Source organism: Macaca mulatta, chromosome 18 (genome assembly GCF_049350105.2).
Source record: "Macaca mulatta isolate MMU2019108-1 chromosome 18, T2T-MMU8v2.0, whole genome shotgun sequence".
NCBI lineage: Eukaryota > Metazoa > Chordata > Mammalia > Primates > Cercopithecidae > Macaca > Macaca mulatta.
Window position 1 is genome coordinate 70,848,770 of NC_133423.1, and position 19,142 is coordinate 70,867,911.

Sequence of the window (19,142 nt, forward strand, 5' to 3'; positions counted from 1 at the left end):
AAAAATTGTAGAGGAGAAAACTGTTGAGTAAAGACTTATTTTGTTGTTGTTGTTGTTGTGTTTTTTGTTTTTTTTTTTGAGATGGAGTCTTGCTCTGTCACCCAGGCTGGCGTGCAGTGGCATGATCTCGGCTCACTGCAGCCTCTGCTTCCTGGGTTCAAGTGATTCTCCTGCCTCAGCCTCCCAAGTAGTTGGGGTTACAGGCACACACCACCATGCCTGGCTATTTGTTGTATTTTTGATAGAGATGGGGTTTCGCCATGTTAGCCAGGCTGGTCTTGAACTCCTGACCTCGTGATCCAAAGTGCTGGGATTACAGGCGTGAGCCACCTCAGCTGGCTCCCCAGACTTTTAAGACATTAAAAAATTGAGTGAGTCAGGCGCGGTGGCTTACGCCTGTAATCCCAGCACTTTGGGAGGCCGAGGCAGGTGGATCACCTGATGTCAGGAGTTGGAGACCAGCCTGGCCAACATGATGAAACCCGGTCTCTATTAAAAGATACAAAAATTAGCTGGCCTTGGTGGTGGGTGCCTGTAATCCCATCTACTCGAGTGGCAGGGCAAGACTCTGTCTCAAATTAAAAATAAAAATAAAAAAGAGTCTAGCTGGGTGCAGTGGCTTACACCTGTAATCCCAGCACTTTGGGAGGCTGAGGCAGGCAGATCGCTTGAGCTCAGTTCTAGACCAGCCTGGGCAACATGGTAAAATTCTCTCTCTACAAAAAATATAAAAATTAGCCAGGTGGCGAGGCATGGTGGCTCATGCCTGTAATCCTAGCACTTGGCGAGGCTGAGGCAGGTGGATCACCTGAGGTCAGGAGTTCAAGACCAACCTGGTCAACATGGTGAAACCCCATCTTTACTAAAAATACAAAGAATTAGCCAGGTGCAATGGCACGCTCTTGTAATCCCAGCTACTCGGAAGGCTGAGGCAGGAGAATCGCTTGAACCTGGGAGGCAGAGGTTGCAGTAGCTAAGATCGTGCCACTGCACTCCAGCCTGGGTGACAGAGTGGGACTTTGTCTCAAAACAAAAACAAAAATTAGCCAGACATGGTGGCGCATGCCTGTAGTCCCAGTCTGGGTGACACAATGAGACCCTGTATCAAAAAAACTTTTTCCTCTACATGCTAGTAGTATAATTATTACAAATATGAAATATATATTAGTTCTCATTCATAGAATATTTACTATTTGGGGCTTTAGGACTAAGTTTGTGATGTTAAAGCTATTTGTCAGTTTTTAAAAAATTGTTATATGCTATGGATCAGGTTACTAAAATGGAAACATTAATAAAATCACATGCAGATTTCAAAGATTAGCATGTAGTTTTTAGTAATTAACATTGAATGTTATTCATTGTAGATTAAACAATTCTCACTTCATGCTCACACTATAGCCTTAGAGGCTGATGTTCTGGAATAATTCTTTTGGGAGGAAAAAAACTTTTGTATGTTTTTTATAAATAGGATGCAGGACAAAAAAGATTTGGAGCAGTTTCTTGTAATGTTTGTGGAATGCTGTATACAGCTTCAAATCCAGAAGATGAAACACAGCATCTGCTTTTCCACAACCAGTTTATAAGTGCTGTAAAATATGTGGTAAGTGGAATTTTGTGAATTCTAAAATGCAAAAATCAGATAATTAGGTCGGTCTCTTACTGAGATGAGTTGCCAAATTTAAATCACTGAAAAATGTATGTTTTTAAGAGACAATAATATGTACAAAGCACATGTAGTGTATATACTGGCTTTTTAAAAACAAAGCCAAACATAAAAACCAGCTAATTTATTCTGACTGGTTTATGTTGTGGGATTTTGAATTTAAATTTTACTTTTCTGAAGTAGTGATTGTACTTGTCAGAAGTAATGTTATTTAACTTGTATTTTTTTAAAAAAAATTTCCTTTGATTTCAATAATTATTTACTGTTGATAAATCTATTTGATATTTATATTTCTTGGCACAGTTTTATATATGGAGTTTGATCGTGATAGGTATTATACCAAGTAGGTTGTTTGGAGATTTCCTTTATCTTCTCTTTGTTATCGTGAGGGTTTTTCTTTATAAGATTAAAAAAGAAAAATTCTAGAAAATTAAGACCTCAGAATTTGTAGTATACTAAAAAAACAAAATTCCCATAGAGTAAATCTGTTTTAGTACAAAATATATTTTTTAATGTAAGTGCATTTTAGGCATAATGGGTATTATTTAATATTTGTGGAAATAGCAAAATTTTTTTAACAATTTTGAACCATTTCAGATATCTTGTGAAAATAGTAATTTAATTGAATTGCTGTTTACCCATATCTGAAATGGAATCTCTTTTTATTATATACATGTTACCTTCAGTACTGTACACTCACATTAATAAGACCTCCAGGATATCTGAACTGAGATCACCAATTCATTTCATGTAAATCTTTATATAGGTACCAGATACTGGATTATTTAAAGGTCTTTATTGGCCTCCGTTAAATTCATATGCTTGTATTAATACTTACTTTCGGTTGAAAGGTTTGTATTCATTATTTCATTCATCCACCTGCTACCCAGGATAGGGTGAGTTTTTACTTTTTTGGTTCTCTACCTCTGGTCATCCTTTATATTTCTTATTTCATCTGACTTTTCCACACACTCCCTCCTACCACTTCACCAAATATAAGGTGCGTGGATATAGAATATCTATAGCTAGATACTGTTTTATCATTTGAAATTTGTACTTTTTCAATTTGACTATGTTAATATCCTTGCATTGTGAAAAAAATAATTCTATCAGGTAGCTAAATTATAGAATACTTCTAGGACAAAAATAGTTCAGTATATTTTATATACAAATCTCGTAGAGGAAGTTAGTTCAAGTAAATTCTACTCAGTGTACATTATTTAATTCTGGTGATCATTTAGTTTCCTGAAATTATAGAAACATTCGATTTCAAAGTCTTAATTCTTCACCTTAAGGAAAATTCTTAATTTCTGAGAGGAAGAGTAAATAAATAAATCTGGAAATATCTGCTCTACTCTTCCAAGATGCCAAGGGAAGTAGATTTGTGGAACAAGGTGAAGTCATCATCTTCCAAACAAATTCTGGCTCTCTTGCAAAGCTGCAAAGCAATGTAGCAACCTAGGAAAGATTATTTCCTGCCCCAGCCGGACCCCTCCTCCAACCCCCCCTTGATGGGACAGAGCCATGGGTTATTTTTTTTTTCATTTTTGAAATAAGCTCAAGAGAAGGAATTGAGTTTAGCTGTTGGCCATCCTTTGCTGTTATCAAGGTCGATATTCTTATCTTTTGCTGTTTTCAGATGTAGGTGTACATAGAGCCTGAGGAAGAGACTCTTCCAAAACATTGTGGTATTCCATAGTGTATGGAGAGAAGAAGAAAACGTACCTATCTTAAAGTTGTTCTGCTGTGATCACAGTTCTAGGTTTTGGGTTGTGACTTTAAAACATTTATTGGGCTTTTCATTTTATGCCTTTCATAGACATTAAGTACTCACAAATGCTTGACAAAATATCTAATTTTATTTAATGCCAATTTTATCTGTTAGGTTTGTGTTTGTGAGAAGTATGTAGAAGAAGTCATTTGGTGCTCTGGTGTTAATTCATGTTAAATGGACAATATCAGGAACTGGAAATAAAGTTTTGTTCTACTTAAGACTAAAAATAGAATAAATTAGAAATAACTAGTTTTACTTAAAATTTTCTTTTTTTTGAGACGGAGTCTCGCTCTGTCACCCAGGCTGGAGTGCGGTGGTGTGATCTTGGCTCACTGCCTCCTCCACCTCCTGGGTTCAAGCAGTTCTCCTGCCTCAGCCTCCCAAGTAGCTGGGACTACAGGTGCACACCGCCATTCCCAGCTAATTTTTGTATGTTTAGTAGAGATGGGGTTTCACCGTGTTGGTCAGGCTGGTCTCAAACTCCTGACCTCAGGTGATCCACCCACCTCGGCCTCCCAAAATGTTGGAATTACAGGGGTGAACTACTGCCAAAATTTTAATCAAACATTCTGTAGAAAAAAAAAGATAAATACCTTTTTCTTTGGGTAAAATTTTTTTCCAGGCAGATTAATAATCTGATGCCAATTGGAAATAGCTAAAAATCCTATTTTCAAAAGGTTAAAATGTAGATAATTTTTTCTTACCATATTCTTTCATTGTACCTCATCTGCGTGGCTGACACCATTTGGGGAAATGAATTTTATTTGACTTATTAGAAACTAGGAAGCAGCCGAGGCAACACGTGAAACCCCATCTGTACAAAAAAAAGTTAGCTGGGCATGGTGGCATGCGCCTGTAGTCCCAGTTTCTCGGCAGGGCTGAGGCAGGAGGATCACTTGAGCTTGGGAGGTTGACTTGAGCCCAGGAGGTTAAGGTGAGCCAAGATTGCACCACTGTCTGTGCGACAGAGCAGGACCCTGTTTCAGAAAAAAAAAAAGCCCAAAAAACTATTTAGGAAGAAACCTCTTAATGCTTCAAGTGGAGCCTGGACTCTGGTTTAGAGCTAGGAAACTACTTCAGTTTCCTTCCAGAACTAAGGTACTGTTCCCTAAAGATGTGAAGAGAAAGCACGAGTTCTCTCCCCTGGTGTGTTGAGCCACGTTACAAGGCCAGGAAACTGCCAGAAACCTATCAGGAACTCAGCTATATTTTGAGCTTTTAGTAATGCTAAAGAACAATGTGTGGGTTCTTGGCAGAGAAAAACTCAGTCCTTTTTTCCTGTATTATCCTTTTTAACTCCTTTGAATTAATTCACATCTGAGTGAATGATGTGTGGAGGGCACTACTCTCTGGGCTATGCCCTTCAAGTTTAGGAACAAAGTCTGAAAGAAATGAAAACTAAAAGATCTAAGTAACCATTAAAGCAATAAATCAATATTAAATATTTAACTAAATCATATGTTAGCTTTGCAACTTAGAAGTGGTCAGAATCGTTTGTTTTCATAGACAGGAAAGAGTTAAGATTTGACTTTTAAAATGAACATAGTCATCTATGATTGGTAACAGTACAACTAAAGCAAGAGAAAGCTTAACATTTTTGTGAGGGATAATGAGTAGATCTTTTTTACTGAATCGGGATTTTTGTGGATAATGAGACTAGAAAAATACAATCAAGTCAAATTGTGATACTTTGATTTTGAATGCTATATGGACTTTATTCTTTCTGTTCTTTTACGTTTTGAAGAATCTTGAACATTTTGAATGATAAAAATTTAAATAATGTTAAAACAATATTTTGATGAAGTGTAGGGAGATAATTAATATTTCAATGGCATATATAGAGAGTAGTATACATATTAGGTGTGTATAGTGCCGAATTACTGTGACATTGGTAGAAATAGGAAAGAACGGCCGGGCGCGGTGGCTCAAGCCTGTAATCCCAGCACTTTGGGAGGCCGAGACGGGCGGATCACGAGGTCAGGAGATCGAGACCATCCTGGCTAATATGGTGAAACCCCGTCTCTACTAAAAATACAAAAAACTAGCCGGGCGAGGTTGTGGGCGCCTGTAGTCCCAGCTACTCGGGAGGCTGAGGCAGGAGAATGGCGTAAACCCGGGAGGCGGAGCTTGCAGTGAGCTGAGATCCGGCCACTGCACTCCAGCCTGGGCAACAAAGCGAGACTCCGTCTCAAAAAAAAAAAAAAAAAAAAAAAAGAAATAGGAAAGAACATTGATGAGAAACTTTGGAGAAAGAGTTGGCAATACCAGGCACAGTGGCTTACGCCTGTAATCCCAGCACTTTGGGAGGCCGAGGTGGGTGGATCACTTGAGACCAGGAGATCGAGACCAACCTGACCAACGTGGTGAAACCCCATCACTACTAAAAATACAAAAATTAGCTGGGCGTGGTGGCACACGCCTGTAGTCCCAGTTACTCGGGAGGCTGAGGCAGGAAATCGCTTGAGCCCAGGAGGCGGAAGTTGCAGTGAGCTGAGATCGCACCACTGTACTGCAGCCTGGGTAACAGAACGAGACTCCGTCTCAAGAAAAAAAAAAAGAGAAAGAGTTGACAGATCTCTGATTGGCTACAGAGCTGTGCTATCCTTTGAAGTAGCCACTAGGCTACATGAAATTAAAAATGCTGTTCTTCAGTCATACTATTCAGTGCTTAAAAGCCACACGTTTCTAGATGCTACTGTGTTATGTGGTGTATATATAGAATGTTTACATCATCACACAGATCGTTCTCTTGGATGGTGCTGCTACAGAAAGCTGAGGAAAGTTACGTGTGATTAAATTTTTGATTTAGGGAAACCATGATCCAGTAACTCTTGCTTAACCTTTTATTTTTTTTATGTGAAATTTGAGTACATATAATTTAATTCTGTATACTTTTTCTTTATTTCTTTTCAGTATGATTAGGAAAAAGAGGAAACTGGGCATTAGAGAAAAGATGATAGTAGAGCAGGATTAGAGTTTTTTTTTCTGATTTTTAAATTTTATTTTTATTTTGAGTCAGGATCTTACTCTGTTGTTCAGGCCGGAGTGCAGTGGCACAATTATAGCTCACTGCAGCCTCAAACTCCTGGGCTCCAACAATCCTCCCACATCAGCCTCCTGAATATCCGGCACTACAGTTGTGTGCCACCATGCCTGGCTAATTTTTGTATTTTTTTGTAGAGACAGAGTTTCACCATGTTGCCCAGACTGGTCTCGAACTCCTGAGCTCAAGCTATCTGCCCATCTTGAGTTCCCAAAGTGCTGGAATTATAGGTGTGAGCCACTGTGCCCAGCCTGTTTTATTTTTTTGAGACAGGGTTTTGCTGTGTTGCCCAGGCTGGAATGCAGTGGTGCTATCATAGCTCATTGTAACCTCAAACTCCTGGGCTGAATCTTCCTGTCTCAGCCTCCTGCATAGCTAGGACTATAGGCACAGGCCACCAGGCCTGGCTAATTTTTCTTTTTCCTTTTGGGACAGTGTCTTGCTCTGTCACCTAGGGTGTAGTGCAGGGGCACAATCTTGGCTCACTGCAGCCTCAACCTCCTGGGCTCAAGTGATCTTCCTGCCTCACCCTCCTGAGTAGCTGGCACTACAGGTGAGTGCCACCACACCTGGCTAATTTTTTGTAGAGATGGGGTTTGGTTTTGTTGCCTAGCGTGCTGAGATTGTGGGTGTGAGCCACCACGCCTGGCCTAGACCTGTTTTAGATCCACAACAAAATTGAGCAGATAGTACAGAGAGTTCCCATGTACTCCTTAATTCCACACATGCACAGACTCCCTCACTGTCAACATCCCTTATCATAGTGGTACATTTGTTATAATTTATGAACCTACATTGACACATCATTATTTCCCAGAGTATGTATTTCATATTAGGATTTTCTCGTATATTCTGTGGGTTTTGAGAAATGTATAATGACATGTATTCACCATTATGGTATCATGCAGAATAGTTCCACTGTGCTAAAAATTCTGCTTTGCTTATTTACCCCTTCTTCCTACCTTAACCCCTGCCAACCACTGGTCTTTTTAATGTCTCCGTAGTTTTACCTTTTCTAGAATGTCAGAGTTGGAATAATATACCATGTAGCCTTTTCTGATGGGCTTTTTTCACTTAGCAATATGCACTTAAACATCTCCCATGTCTTTATTTAGTAAGTTAGTTAGTTTGAGATGAAGTCTTGCTCTGTCACACAGGCTGGAGTGCAGTGGCGTGATCTCTGCTCACTGCAACCTCCATTTCCCGGGTTCAAGTAGTTCTCCTGCTCAACCTCCCGAGTAACTGGGACTACAGGCATGTGCCACCACATCCGGCTAATTTTTTATTTTTTATTTTATTCTATTTATTTTTTTGAGATGGACTTTTACTCCTGTCCCCCAGACTGGAGTGCAGTGGCGTGATCTCTGCTCACTGCAACCTTCACCTCTCGGATTCAAGCAGTTCTCTGCCTCAGCCTCCTAAGTAGCTGTGACTGCAGTTGTGCGCCACCACTCCTGGCTAATTTTTGTATTTTTTGTAGAGACAGGGTTTCACCATGTTGGCCAGGCTAGTTTTGAACTTCTGACCTCAAATGATCTGCCCCCTCAGCCTCCCAAAGTGCTGGGATTCCAGGTGTGAGCCACCACGCCCGGCCTAATTTTTTATTTTAATTTTTTTAGTAGAGATGGAGTTTCACCGTGTTGGCCAGGCTGGTCTTGAACTCCTGACCTCAAGTGATCCACCTGCCTCGGGCTCCCAAATTGTTGGGATTACAGGCATGAGCCCCTGAGCTGGGCTCCCATGTCTTTTTATGGCTTTGAAAGCCCATTTCTTTTTAGCTCTGTGTGATATTCCGTTGTCTGGCTGTATCATAGTTTATCCATTCACCTACTGCAGGATATCTTGGTTGCTTCAAAGTCTGGCAATTATGAATAAAGCTGCTGTGTACAGGTTTTTGTGAGGACATGTTTTCAGCCCTTGATGGTAAATACCAAGAAGCTTGATTGCTGGATCGTATGGTAAGAGTGTGTTTAGTTTTGTAAGAAACTGCCAGGCTCTCTTCCAAAGTTGCTGTATTATTTTGCATTTCTACCAACAATTAATGAGAGTTTGCCTTGCTTCATATCCTCACCAGCATTTGATGTTATCAGTGTTCTGGGTTTTGGCCTTTCTAATAGGCTTGTAGTGGTATGTTACTGTTTTAATTTGCATTTCCTATTAATATATGATACGGAATATTTTTCATGTGCTTATTTTCCATTTGTATATCTTCTTAGGTGAAATCCTTTGCCCATTTTTTATTTTATTTATTTTAATTTTAATTTTTTAATCAGGCTGTTCTCTTATTGAGTTTTAAGAGTTCTTTGGGTATTTTGGGTAACAGTTTTGTGTGTGTTTGTGTTTTTGTTTGTTTGTTTGTTTGTTTTTTGAGATGGAGTTTCATTCTTGTTGCCCAAGCTGAAGTGCAATGGTGCAATCTCAGCTCACTGCAACCTCCGCCTCTCGGGTTCAAGCGATTCTCCTGCCTCAGATTCCCGAGTAGCTGGGATTGCCAGCATTCACCACCATGCCTAGCTAATTTTGTATTTTTAGTAGAGACAGGGTTTCTCCATGTTGGTCAGGCTGGTCTCGAACTCCTGACCTCAGGTGATTCACCCACCTCAGCTTTCCAAAGTGCTGGGATTACAGGCGTGAGCCCCCGTGCCCACCAGCTTAACAGTTTTTAAATCAGATGTTTATTTTGTAAGTATTTTCTTCCAGCCTGTAGCTTGTCTTCTCATTCTCTTAACAGTATCTGTTTCAAAACAAAAAAAAATTTTTTTTTTTTTAAATAAAAATAGAAATGGAGTGTTGCTGTGTCATCCTAGCTTGTTTCAAACTCCTGGGTGCAAGTGATCCACCTGCCTCGGCCTCCCAAAGTGCTGGATTACAAGCAAGAACCACCGTGCCCAGTCCAAAAAATACTTTTTATTATATGCTTTTTCTTTTTTGAGACAAAGTTGTGCTCTGTCACCCAGACTGGAATGCAGTGGTGTGATCAGTGCTCACTCTATCCTTGACCTCCTGGGCTCAAGCAATCATACTATCTTATATCTTAGCCTTCCTAGTAGCTGGGACCACAAGGGTACACCACCGTGCTTGACTAATTTTTAAATTTTTTGTAGAGATGAAGTTTCCCTGTATTGCCCAGGTTGGTCACAAACTCCTGGGCTCAATCAGTTCTCTTGCCTCTGCCTCCCAATGTGTTGGGATTACAGGTGTGAGCCACCATGCCTGGCCAACGGTATCTTTTAAAGAGCAGACATTTAAAATTTTAATGGAGTCCAGTTTATCAGTTATTTCTGTCATGAATTGTGCCTTTGGTATACTTAAAATGTCATTGCCATACCCAAGGTCATCTAGTTTTTCTCCTTTGTTATCTTATATTTCTGCATTTTATGTTTAGATCCATTTTGAGTTAATTTTTGTGAGGGATGCAAGGTCTGTGTTTAGGTTACTTTTACATATAGATGTCTAGTTCAGCACCATTTGTTGGCTATCTTTTCTCCATTATATTGCCTTTGCTCTTATATCAAAGATCAGTTGACTATTTTTATGTGAGTCTATTTCTGGGCTCTCTGTCCTGTTTCATCGATCTGTTGTTTCACCAATACCACTGTATTAGTCTGTTCTTATGCTACTATAAAGAATGCCTGAGACTGGGTAATTTATAAAGGAAAGAGGTTTAATTAACCCACAGTTCTGCATGGCTAGGAAGGCCTTAGGAAACTTACAATCATTGCAGAAGGGGAAGCAGATTTGTCCTTCTTCACATGGTGGCAGGAGAGAGAAGTGCCGAGCAAAGGGGGGAAACCTTCCCTTATAAAACCATCAGATCTTGTGAGAACTCACTATCTCAAGAACAGCAGCTTGGGGGTAACTACCCCCATGCTTGATAACTAGTCTTATAGTAAGTTTTGAAATTGGATAGTGTCAGTCCTCCAACTTTGTTGTTCTCCTTCAATTTTGTGTTGGCTATTCTAAGTCTTTTCCCTCTCAGTACAAATTTTAGAACTAGTTTGTCAGTATCTACAAAATAGCTTGCTGGGATTTTTATTAGGATTGCATTGAATCTATAGATGAAATCAGGAAGAACTGACCTTTTAAGAATATTGAGTCTTCCTATCTGGTTTTGTAAATTTTTATTGTACGTTGGAGATTGTGTGTGAAGAAATAGTAGAGACTGAAGTAGATAGTATCCTTTCCCTTACCCATGAGCGCTTTCTCTTTTCTTTTGTCAGTTAACTATGGTGAGGGGCTGATTGCTTAGATCTAATTAAAAATTGAACTGGGTCAGGTCAGAGTTGGGTTTGAAACTTTAGTTTTCTGTTCTAGTATTAGGTGTCTCTCTGCAACTGAGATTGGGGATCTAAGCTCCACACAACACTAAAACTCTCTATACCTTGCAGCCCAACTGTACAGTTGTCCCATGGGAGAGAGTTGGTAGATCATTATTGCTGTATTTGGAGTTTCTTCAGATTTCAGACTGCCATGCCAGGCCACATAATTCTGGTTGGTTTCTCTTCGTTCCAGCAAGAGACTCTTCTCCTTGTTCTCTGTCTGTTGCAGGCTTGCTTGTTCACCCATGCTTCCAGACTTGGTCAACATCTTATGGTTAAAAATGGCTACTGGTCTCTGCTCACTTAGGAAGGACTGGTTCATCTCTGAAAATCAGTTCATTTAGACATTTTGTTTCTACACCTTTTCAGTGTCTTTTAAAAAACACATGCTTTTTCTTTTTTTTTTCTTTTTTTTGAGACGGAATCTCGCTCTGTCACCCAGGCTGGAGTGCAGTGGCACCGTCCTGGCTCACTGCAAGCTCCGCTTCCCGGGTTCACACCATTCTCCTGCCTCAGCCTCCCAAGTAGCTGGGACTACAGGTGCCCACCATCATGCCTGGCTAATTTTTTGTATTTTTAGTAGAGGTGGGGTTTCACTGTTTTCGCCAGAATGGTCTTGATCTCCTGACCTCGTGATCTGCCTGTCTCGGCCTCCCAAAGTGCTGGGATTACAGGCGTGAGCCACCGTGCCCAGCCAACACATGCTCTTTCATTTATTGGGTGTTTTCTTATTACAACAGATACAGTGATCTTTTGTGACCTCTTTTATCCTAATTGGGAGCATAACTCCCAGAGATGTACATTGTGATAACATTTTTCAGTAATAGACTTGTTGGCTTTGTTTAATTTTGGCTGTAGAGGTTGAGTGGAGTTTGGACCATGAGTCTTTTAAAGTCATAAGCAATACCGATGAACCCAATGTATTTGCTAAGTCCAAATGACCTTTGAGATGAGATTTACATCGAATAAAGTATTTCTTATATACTGGGATATTGTTGCTACCAGTTGAAAAGTGCTTAATATGTGAATCCTAATAAAGAGATTTTTAGGATTCTTTAATATTTGAAGATGACAGAAGAGAAAAAAGTATCGTAATTCTTCCCATTTGACTTTTTATTGGGTCTGACTCAGGCATATCTTGTGAGAAATATTCATGTAGTCGTAAGGTTTAGATGTTATAGTAGAAGTTCACTTAATCATTGTAATGGGAAAATTGGGTCAGTTAACTAAATAATATCTGATTATCTAAAAAGTTGATGACTGTTGGTTATTAACTGACCCAGTTCTCCCAATTATGTTGACTAAGTTGCTGAGACTCTTTTCCTTGTTCTTTGCATGTTGCAGGCTTGCTTGTTCACCCATGCTTCCCAGACATAGTCAACATCTTAGGGTTAAAAATGGCTACTGGTCTCTGCTCACTTAGGAAGGGCTGGTTCATTTCTGAAAATCAGTTCATTTAGACATTTTGTTTCTATACCTTTTCAGTGTCTTTAAAAACACATGCTTTTTTATTTATTGGGTGTTTTCTTACTACAATAGGCACAGTAATCTTTTTTGTGACCTTCTTTGTTTGTTTGTTTGTTTTTTGAGATGGAGTCTCTCTCTGTTGCCCAGGCTGGAGTGCAGTGGCATGATCTTGGCTCACTGCAGCCTCTGTCTCCTGGGTTCAAGCAGTTCTTGTGCCTCAGCCTCCCAAGTAGCTGGGATTACAGGCATGTGCCACCATGCCTAGCTAATTTTTGTATTTTTAGTGGAGACAGGGTTTCAGCACATTGGCGAGGCTGGCCTTGAACTCCTGACCTCAGGTAATCCACCTGCCTCGGCCTCCCAAAGTGCTGAGATCACAGGTGTGAGCCACCGTGCCTGGCCTTTGACCTTCTTTATCCTAGTTGGGAGCAGAACTCCCAAATACATACATTGAAACCAACCTGACCAACATGGTGAAACCCCATCTCTACTGAAAATACAAAAATTAACCGGGTGTGATGGTGTCTGCCTATAATCCCAGCTACTTGGGAGGCTGAGGCATGAGAATTGCTTGAATCCTGGAGGCGGAGATTGCAGTGAGCTGATATCGTGCCACTGCACTCCTGCCTGGGCAACAGAATGAGACTCTGTCTCAAAAAAAAAAAAAAAAAAAAAAGTCTGGAGGTGTGTCATGGTCAGGGTGGTTCCATCTAGCAGTTCAATAATGTCATCATGAATGCTGGCCATTTCTCATTCAGCACTCTGCTGTTCTTAGTGTGTTGACTCTTGTGCTTCACGGTTGTTACATCATGGTCCTAAAGTAGATTTCTGCAGTCCAGATAGCGTATTCAGGGTCAAAGCAGGAATGCTGGGTGAGATGGGTACTCAAATGGCATTTTGGGGTTTGTTTTCTTTTTAGAGATAGGGTCTCAAAAATTAGAGTGGGGTTTTATGTTAAGAAACAGCCTTTACAAACAAGTTGTATTAAATGATTCTACTTCTAGGACACTATCTTATGGAAATGCAGTTTTTGAGATCAAAGTACTGGAATTAATGGTTAAAAGACCCAGACACGTTGATCCTTCAGAAAACTCTGTAGCTCTTAATAAGGAGGGAATAGATTTATATTTCTTTCCTTTTTTTTTCTTTTCCTAAGATACAGAGTCTTGCTCTGTTGGCCAGGCTGGAGTGCAGTGGTACAATGAGCTCACTGTTGCCTTGAACTCCTTGGCTCAGGGGATCCTCCTGCCTGAGTCTCCACAGTAGTTGGGACTACAAGCATGTGTCACCATGCCCAGCTGATTATTTTACTTTTTGTAGAGATAAGGTCTTGCTTTGTTGCCCAGGCTTGTCTCAAACTTCTGGCCTGCCTTGGCCTCCCAAAGCGCTGGGATTACAGGGGTGAGATACCATGCCTGGCCAATTTTTAAATTTTTAAATTTTTCTTGAGATGGATATTGCTATGTTGGCCTGGTGGTCTTGAAATTCCGGCTTCAAGCAGCCCTCCCACCTTGGCCTCCCAAAGTGCTGGGATTACAGTCATGATCCACCACCCTCCTCGCCTTTTTATTTTTGCTTTTTGAGACAGGGTCTTAACTTGGTCACCCAGGCTGGAGTGCAGTGGCGCAATCATGGCTCATTGCAGCCCAACTTCTCAGGCTCAAGCAATCCTCCTACCTCAGCCTCCTGAGTAGCTGAGACTATAGGCATGTGCCGTCACACTCAGCTAATTTTTCTACTTTTTTGTAGAGACAGGGTCCCACTATGTTGCCCAGGCTTGTCTCATACTCCTGGGCTCAAGCAATTGTTTGGTCTGCCAAAGTGTTGAGATCACAGGCATGAATCACTGTGCCTGGCCTGCCTCTATTTTTTAGTTCTTAGCATTCCCACCACCAAGAATGCCATCCCATTTTTATACATGCCTTTCAATCCCAGGGAAATACCTTCTTTTCTTTTTTTCTTTTCTTTTTTTTTTTGAGACGGAATCTCGCTCTGTTGCCCAGGCTGGAGTGCAGTGGCACAATCTCAGCTAACTGCAAGCTCCGCCTCCTGGGTTCACACCATTCTCCTGCCTCAGCCTCCCGAGTAGCTGGGACTACAGGCGCCCGCCACCACACTCGGCTAATTTTTTGTATTTTTAGTAGAGATGGGATTTCACTGTGTTAGCCAGTATGGTCTGGATCTCCTGACCTCATGATCCGCCTGCCTTAGCCTCCCAAAGTCTTGGGATTACAGGCATGAGCCACTGCGCCTAGCCGGAAATACATTCTTTTCTATGAACATTTTTCTTTTATTCCTCTCTTATCCCCATAAGAGTTTTCTCTATCCTCTTAAAACTTATTTTAACACTTTGCTTACGTTATTTTGCCTTTTCTTATAGGTTCCTGCTTCAATTTGATAGTTGTTTCTTTGAGAATTAAGAAATATATTAAATATACATATTGATAGACTGATTTTCGATTCAGAAACGTTGAAGTATAATGAATAAAGCTTATTTTAGAATCAAGAAAAACTTCTTTCAAGCGTATACTTCATTGCACTTTGTATTAAAGACATTTGTATACTATAGTTTCTCCTATTAGATTTATAAGATTCTTGAGGTCAGTGTGGCATAGTAGAAAAGAAAGCTTAAACTATAGAGATGTGGTTTCCTAATGAGCCATTTACTAGTTGTATGACCATAGCATATTAACTCTTTTTCTCTTTAGTTTTTTTTTTCAAATCTGTAAGCAATGACAGCAATATCTTATGTGATAATTTTTTCTGAGGCTTATTTATTTCTTAAATGTTTATTAACTGTCGACCTTGTTTTTAAAAATTATTATAAAGATCTTTTATGTAAGTTCACAGATCAGTGCGAGGGACAATGGGTAAACATTTAAATAGTGTGGAAAATGCTACAGTAGTATTTTAGGATATACAGGGTACTATATAGAGCATAGAGCAAGGACGTATGACAAAGATTGGAAAAGTCAGGTTAGCACTTAATAAATTCAGAAAGGGTAAGTAGGAGTCCCTTGAGCTCAGAAGGTTATAGAGCAAAGGCATATCAGGCCAAGAGAGCAGCATGTGAAAGGTCAGACAAATATTTCATTATGATTTGTGACTGTGTTGTATTGGAAAAGCTGCAAGAGATAAGGCTGAAAGAGGTAGATGGGGGACCAGATCATGAATGACCTTGTAAGGCATGAAGGCATTGAAGATTTAAAAACCTAAACCAGCCAGGCACGATGGCTCACACCTTTAATCCTGGCACTTTGGGAGGCCAGGGCGGGAGGATCACTTGAGCTCAGGAGTTTGAGACGAGCCTGGGCAACATGGCAAAACCCTGTCTCTACAAAAAATAGAAAAATCACCTGGGTGTTGGGGTGCATGCCTGAGGTCCCAGCTACTTGGGAGGCTGACTTGGGAGAGTTGCTTGAGCCTAGGAGGTTGAGGCTGCATTGAGGCATGATTGCACCACTGCACTCCAGCCAGGGCAACAGAGTGAGACCCTGTCTCAAAACCAAAACCAAAATCTGCTAAACCAACTAAAATGCTTAGTTGCTGTAATAATCAGAACTGTTATTTATTGAGTACATATTATTGTGCTAGGCCCAATGGTCAACATTTTATAGTGTTTTCTCATTTAGCTTCTCAGTAGTTTTCTGTTTTTTGTTTTGTTTTGTTTTGTTTTTATTTGTTTTTGGTGGTTTTGGTTAGAGCAAGGTTTCACCATGCTGCTCTTAACAGGCTGGTCTAGAGCTCCTGGGCTCAAGTGATCCTCCTTCCTCTACCTCTCAAAGTGTGGATTATAGGTGTGAGCCACTGCACCAGGCCTGTTTTTATATCTGTTTTATAGGTGAGGAAACCAAGTTTTAGAGAGGTTAAGTAATTTGCCCAAAGCATTGCAGCTAGTGAGTAGCAGAGTTTGCATTCGAATCTTAGGTTTTTCTGATTTTTGAAATTCTCCTTACCACTATACTATACTGCTAAGATCAATGGTTTGTATACATGGTAGGTAGTCAGCACATATTTATTGAATTGAGAGAATTTTTCCATGTGTATGTCACTTTCAAACTAGTAGTAATATCTAAGACTTTTCAGCACTTTGAAGTTCTATATGGCCATATGGATTAGGCACACATCTTTACCAGTATTGTTTTTTTTTGTTTTTGAGATGGAGTTTCGCTCTTGTCACCCAGGCTGGAGTGCAGTGGCGTGATCTCTGCTCACTGCAACCTCCATCTCCTGGGTTCAAGCAATCCTTCTGCCTCGGCCCCCTGAGTAGCTGGGATTACAGGCATGTGCCACATGCTTGGCTAATTTTTTGTATTTTTAGTAGACACAGGGTTTTGCCATGTTGGCCAGGCTGGTCTCAAACTCCTGAACTCAGGAGATCCACCCGCCTCGGCATCCCAAAGTGCTGGGATTAAAGGCGTGAGCCACCGTGCCCGGCCTCAACTTAACTTTTTAAATTACTGTTGAAATGCCTATTTTTCGAATTCCTTTAGTAATTTTTTGTTTTGTTTTGTTTTGTTTTGTTTTTTTTGAGGCAGTGTCTTGCTCTGTCACCCAGGCTGGAGTGCAATGGCGTGATCTTGGCTCACTGCAACCTCTGCCTCCCAGGTTCAGGGGATTCTCCTGCCTCAGCCCCCTGAGTAGCTGGGATTACAGGTGCCTGCCACCAAGCCTGGCTAATTTTTGTATTTTTAGTAGAGACAGGGTTTCGCCATGTTGGCCAGGCTGGTCTCGAACTCCTGACCTCAGGCGATCCTCCCACCTTGGCCTCCCAAAGTGCTGGGATTACAGGCATGAGCCACTGCGCCTGGCTGGCCAGTAATTTTTTTTTTTTGAGATGGAGTCTTGCTCTGTCCCCCAGGCTGGAGTGCAGTGGCACGATCTTGGCTCACTGCAAGCTCCGCCTCCCGGGTTCACGCCATTCTCCCTCCTCAGCTTCCCGAGTAGCTGGGACTACAGGTGCCCACCACCACACCTGGCTAATTTTTTGTATTTTTAGTAGAGACGGGGTTTCACCGTGTTAGCCAGGATGGTCTCAATCTCCTGACTTCGTGATCCGCCTGCCTCAGCCTCCCAAAGTGCTGGGATTACAGGCGTGAGCCACCGCACCCAGCCTTTATTTTTTACTACTAAATAAATGATGCTTGAACAAACCTTGGGCCATTGGTACAGTTTCGACAATAGGCAATTTGAATTTTCCAAAACAGGTTTAATGCAGTACACACACACAGACACACACACACACACACACACACGCACAGAGTAATGAACTCCTTTGTACTGATCACCTGCCTTCAACAATTCATGGATAATCATCTTCATCTAACTTTCCCAATTATTTTGAAGTAAACTCAGGCATCATGTTATTACTTTAGTATGTATTTCTAAATATGTATTTCTTTTCTTTTTTTTTTTTTTTTTTTTGAGATGGAGTTTCACTCTTGTTTGCCCAAGCTGGAGTTCAGTGGCGTGATCTTGGCTCACTGCAGCCTCCACCTCCTGGGTTCAAGTGATTCTCCTGCCTCAGCTGGGATTACAGGTGCATGCTACCATGCCTGGCTAGGTTTTTTTTTTTTTTTTTTTTTTTAATATATTTTTAGTAGAACATGCCTGGCTAGGTTTTTTTTTTTTTTTTTTTTTAAATATATTTTTAGTAGAACATGCCTGGCTAGGTTTTTTTTTTTTTTTTTTTTTAAATATATTTTTAGTAGAAACGAGATTTCACCAGATTAGGCAGGCTGGTCTCAAACTGACTTCAGGTGATCCGCCCGCCTCGGCCCCGCAAAGTGCTGGAATTATAGGTGTGAGCCACCATGTCCCACCTCTAAATATTTATTTCTTAAAGATGAAGATTGGCCGGGCGCGGTGGCTCAAGCCTGTAATCCCAGCACTTTGGGAGGCCGAGACGGGCGGATCACGAGGTCAGGAGATCGAGACCATCCTGGTTAACACGGTGAAACCCCGTCTCTACTAAAAAATACAAAAAATTAGCCGGGCGCGGTGGTGAGCGCCTGTAGTCCCAGCTACTCGGGAGGCTGAGGCAGGAGAATGGCGTGAACCCAGGAGGCGGAGCTTGCAGTGAGCTGAGATCCGGCCACTGCACTCCAGCCCGGGCGACAGAGCGAGACTCTGTCTCAAAAAAAAAAAAAAAAAAATGAAGATTACTCCTGTTTTGTTTTGTTTTGAGATGGAGTCTCGCTCTGTCACCTAGGCTGGAGTGCAGTGGTGCTATCTTGGCTCACTGCAACCTCTGCCTCCCAGATTCAAGCAATTCTCCTGCCTCAACCTCCCTAGTAGCTGGGACTACAGGCACGCACCACCATGCCCAGCTAATTTTTTTGTATTTTTAGTAGAGACAGGGTTTCACTGTGTTAGCCAGGATGGTCTCGAGCTATTGATCTCGTGATCCGCTTTCCTCAGCCTCTCAAAGTGCTGGGATTACAGGGTGAGCCACTGTGCCTGGCCAAAGATTATTCCTTTTTTAAACATAAAAGTACCTTAAATAATATAACTACACATTCAATAAATGAATTAATTATTGAAATCAAGTTTTCCATCAGAGTTAAAAGCTTCCCAAATAGCTCATGATTTCCTATGTTTCTTATTTGTTTGAATTAGGGTTTATATATTACATTGGTTGGTATGTCCCTTTAGTATCATTTAATCCCTAGGTTCTCCCTGGATCTGTTTTTTTCCCTTGTAATATTTATTTTTTGAAAAGCTGGTTGTTGGTTTTATTTCTTCAAATATTCCTTCAAATGTATATTCTCGTTCAACCTTTTTATGAAATTGTGATTAATATGAACTTTTAAAGTTGGAGTATTATTTATACAATTAAATCTACACATCTTAAGTGTTTGGTTTGAATTTTGATCA

General features: G+C 40.8%; 1 protein-coding gene across 14 annotated transcripts in view; it reads left to right on the plus strand.

The window, feature by feature from the left end:
- Positions 1-19,142, plus strand: part of ESCO1 (establishment of sister chromatid cohesion N-acetyltransferase 1) — a 74,386-nt gene that overhangs the window by 40,270 nt on the left and 14,974 nt on the right. For all 14 annotated transcript variants that reach the window (XR_013408152.1, XR_013408153.1, XR_013408155.1 and 11 more), the window contains exon 8: positions 1,469-1,600. Coding sequence is in view for 7 of the 14 variants with exons in the window: in XM_015121641.3 (XP_014977127.2) it covers positions 1,469-1,600 (132 nt within the window). In the remaining 7 variants the exon portion in view is untranslated. The remainder of the gene's footprint in view (positions 1-1,468; positions 1,601-19,142) is intronic.